Consider the following 3,942-nt stretch of genomic DNA (forward strand, 5'->3'; position numbering starts at 1 on the left):
TAATAAAATAGATATAAACCATCATACAATGATTCAAATGTGATAGTAATTACATCAAATGAATATCATCAAATAGAAATATCATTGATGTTTATTCTTTTTCATTAAAACATTATTATTATTTTGAATCTTCTTATTATTTTGTTATTTTATTTTTTGTTTTTATTATAATTATTTTATATTATAATATAACTATAATGAATACTATTTGATTATGATTTTAATTATTGAATAAATCTGAAACATGTTAAAAGTCAACAATGAATATTCTACATTCTCACTTTTCTTTGTCATTTCATATTTAAGTCATCTGATTTGATGAACAAAATGATTTCATAGTAAGTCACAAGAAAGAGTTAGTTCAATGAAATCCCTCCAGAAACACTAGGAGTGTCCAGAAGAAGATAAAAGACATGTCTTGTTAGAGATATTTGATGAATATTAGAGTATTAGAAATTGGTGTAATTTTTATAAAGATCGGTTAATGATTGATTCCTCCTGTTATTGTATGTAAGAAATGATCACCTGAAATGCAATGATATGAGGTGTCGATGTTATACAAGAATCTTTGTAGATTTATTTCAAACCAATTTCATCTGTATTTATCTGAAGTCATTGAGAAGAATGTAATGAGAAATGGACAAATGATGAGTTCAATAAGAACAATTATCAGAAAAAGAAAGAGAATTAATTAAAAGGAATACAAGAGAGAAAATAAGGATAATTGAAATAAGATAAATGATTAAAAAATGGTTAATAGTTTTAATGAAATAAAATAAAGAATAAAAGAAGAAAATAATTAATGAAATAATAAATCAAAAGAAGAAATAATGATAAAAGAATGATAAGATGTTAAATAAGAAAATAGTGAAGATTAATAACAATTCAAATAATAACAAATCTCTTTATTCATATTAAAATAAATGAAAAGAAAAGAAGAAATAACAATTAGTATTTCATTTAATTTATATTCATTTATATCATCATTTTCTTTATTTTCATTAAATTATTCATTAAAACATTGAATTTATTCTTCTCATTATCTTTTTATCTTTATTTTATCAATGTTTATCAATATTATTTATGTTATCATCATTAATTTGTTTATTTCATTCTTATTTCATTCTTCTTTTATTTTCTTGTTTAATCTTCTATTCTTCATAATGATTAATCAAATTATTATTATTCAATTATTAATCATATAATTCATCTTCATTCTATTCTTCTCTTTATGTTTATTCATTTTATTCATAAATTTATTAATTTCATTCAATAATAATTACAAATCTATAATAATTGATATTTTATTTGTTTAATTTAAATGAATGTTATCATTTTATGTATTGATTATTTTCATTTATCATTCTTTCATTCTATTTCTTATTCTTTATATTAAATTAACATGAATATCATCTCTATTATCATTACTCTTTCTCTTTTATTTATTTTTTAAATGTAATGTTAATATCCAGACAACAAAAATGAAATAAGAGAAAAGATGAATAGAAATGAAAAGAAAGAATGATATAAAAAAATGAAGTTATGAAGTAGAAGAAGATGAAAAGAATAAAAGTAGAATGTTGAGATTATAAAATGAAAGAAGATAAAAATGAATAATTCAAAATGAGATAATAAATGATGAAAATAATGATGAAATAATGGATGTATTTTTTATTACAGAAATTAGAAATATGAAATAAAAAGTGTTTAATTTATTGATACAAAATATTTAACAATATTTTATTGATATAAATTATTTTATTCTTTTTTATTTTTATAATTTTTATTTATATGTATTATTTCTTTGTTTATTTTGGTTCTCATCAAAATGTATCTAATTATGTTTGTTTAACATTCTTGTTATTTATTTTTTATTTATTTTATCTTGAAATAAATTAATTTCATTTCTAATAACATCTTATTAACTAACAATTAGTGTGTAATTTATAAATCATATTGAAAATGAATATTTGTCATTAAATGATTATTATAATTTATAATGAATGGTATGTTAAATATAAAAGTATTATTTATTTCATTTATTTATTATTTATATTTTGTATCTTTATTATTTTCTTTTAATTTATGTTAATTAATCATTATTAATCATTCTTCTTTGTATCTTTGTGTTTTATTTCTATTTTGATTATTTAATTCGTATGTTTTAATTTATGATTTAATCAAATTGAAGTTATATTTTATTATTATTTAAATATTTAAACACTTCTATTTTCTTATTTATTATTCTTTATATTTCATTTATACTATTATTTATCATTATTATATTCATTTAAGAATAAATATGTTGAAATATAATTATATTAATTTATATTATCATTTCTATTATGATTTTTGATTTCTATTAATATTTTGATTATTGTTGTTAATTGTTTATTCTTCTTTTCTTTATGTTTTATCATTCTTTTATCACTTTTTATTTCTTTATGTTTTGTATGTTCTCTTTTATCTTTCTTCTTATTTATTCTTTTTCTATTTATCTTTTATCTCTTATTCTAATATTCACTTCTCTTCTTATTTTGTTTTCTCTTTTATCTCTGTTTCTTTGTTTCTTATTGATGTTTTGTACCAATACACTCATCTTTCTCTTCATCATATTCTTCAATAGAACCATTCCGAATGAGTGATTTTGTGTATCTCCGATTTCTTTTTTATCTTGTCATTTTTGTTTTCTATTTACCAGTCCATTCATTATAAGATGAAAGAAAGATGAATAAATCACAGAATGAGAAGAATGCACATGTGATGATGATGACATTCTTATTTTAATTATGTGAAGATGGTTTTGGTAGTTCATTTGTTATTTAAACATCTCATCATCACAATCTCATCATTTCAAACAGTTAAATGTCCTGTAATCAACAAAAAGAATGTTGTAAGAAAGAATGTCAAGAGAAAGAATGTTGTAAAGAGTATTGTTGTAAAGAGTATTGTAAGAAAGAATGTTGTTGTCCAAGAATTAAAGCATTTAAGAAATTTATGTACACATTTGAAAAAGCACAAATTGGAAAAGAAGCACCCGAATTTAAAGCACAAGCATATTGTCCATGTGGTTCAATCAAAGAAATTGATATTAATGAATATAAAGGGAAATATGTTGTGTTATTATTTTATCCATTGGATTGGACATTTGTTTGTCCAACAGAAATGATTGGATATAGTGAAGTTGCAGGACAATTGAAAGAAATCAATTGTGAAGTTATTGGAGTGAGTGTTGATTCAGTTTATTGTCATCAAGCATGGTGTGAAGCAGATAAAAGTAAAGGAGGAGTAGGAAAATTAGGATTCCCATTAATATCAGATATTAAAAGATGTATTTCAATTAAATATGGAATGTTAAATGTAGAAACAGGAGTTTCAAGAAGAGGATATGTCATTATTGATGACAAAGGAAAAGTAAGATACATTCAAATGAATGATGATGGAATTGGAAGACAACAGAAGAAACTATTAGAATAGTTAAAGCAATTCAATTTAGTGAAGAACATGGAACAGTTTGTCCAATCAATTGGAAAGCAGGGAAAGACACAATTGAACCAACACCAGAAGGAATCAAGAAATATTTAACAACACATTAAAATAAACAAGATATTTTAATAAATTTTATTATTAAGAAGAAAATGATAACAAACATATAAAATAAAGAATAAACATAATAATTTAATAAATGAATAGAATGAATAATAAATAATATAAGTAGATAAATTGAAATAAAATGATAAAATGATTATAAAATATATTTTATTTTTACAAAATGTAATTATATAGAATTGAAATAGAAGAATAAGAATATTAGAAATAATAATTAGAATTGAAATTGATAAAATATCAAATAGAAATTAAACAAACAAAAATAAAATGATAAACAATATTAAATTACTAATCATTAATAATTGAATTTAAAAATAAATATAAATTATGAAA

At 20.3% G+C, this 3,942-nt stretch overlaps 1 protein-coding gene across 1 annotated transcript, besides 18 other annotated features; it reads left to right on the plus strand.

Moving 5' to 3' along the window:
* Positions 1-111: 111 nt before the first annotated feature.
* Positions 112-229: a microsatellite.
* Positions 230-673: 444 nt separating this feature from the next.
* Positions 674-862: a microsatellite.
* Positions 769-948: a microsatellite.
* Positions 949-955: 7 nt separating this feature from the next.
* Positions 956-1,146: a microsatellite.
* Positions 1,028-1,196: a microsatellite.
* Positions 1,093-1,272: a microsatellite.
* Positions 1,273-1,323: a sequence feature (AT_rich).
* A 155-nt stretch (positions 1,324-1,478) lies between these two features.
* Positions 1,479-1,659: a microsatellite.
* A 47-nt stretch (positions 1,660-1,706) lies between these two features.
* Positions 1,707-1,756: a sequence feature (AT_rich).
* Positions 1,757-1,882: a microsatellite.
* Positions 1,883-2,029: 147 nt separating this feature from the next.
* Positions 2,030-2,210: a microsatellite.
* Positions 2,107-2,292: a microsatellite.
* A 24-nt stretch (positions 2,293-2,316) lies between these two features.
* Positions 2,317-2,502: a microsatellite.
* Positions 2,388-2,565: a microsatellite.
* Positions 2,566-2,865: 300 nt separating this feature from the next.
* EDI_052430 (uncharacterized protein) lies at positions 2,866-3,477 on the plus strand (the record flags this gene model as incomplete). Its single annotated transcript, XM_001736359.1, has 1 exon — positions 2,866-3,477. One exon carries the CDS (start codon positions 2,866-2,868, stop codon positions 3,475-3,477), a length of 612 nt encoding a protein of 203 aa, XP_001736411.1.
* A 114-nt stretch (positions 3,478-3,591) lies between these two features.
* Positions 3,592-3,631: a sequence feature (AT_rich).
* Positions 3,632-3,655: 24 nt separating this feature from the next.
* Positions 3,656-3,733: a microsatellite.
* Positions 3,734-3,736: 3 nt separating this feature from the next.
* Positions 3,737-3,768: a sequence feature (AT_rich).
* A 14-nt stretch (positions 3,769-3,782) lies between these two features.
* Positions 3,783-3,942: part of a microsatellite that runs on past the window's edge.

Source organism: Entamoeba dispar, genomic scaffold, assembly GCF_000209125.1.
Source record: "Entamoeba dispar SAW760 scf_1105229459757 genomic scaffold, whole genome shotgun sequence".
Lineage (NCBI taxonomy): Eukaryota > Evosea > Mastigamoebida > Endamoebidae > Entamoeba > Entamoeba dispar.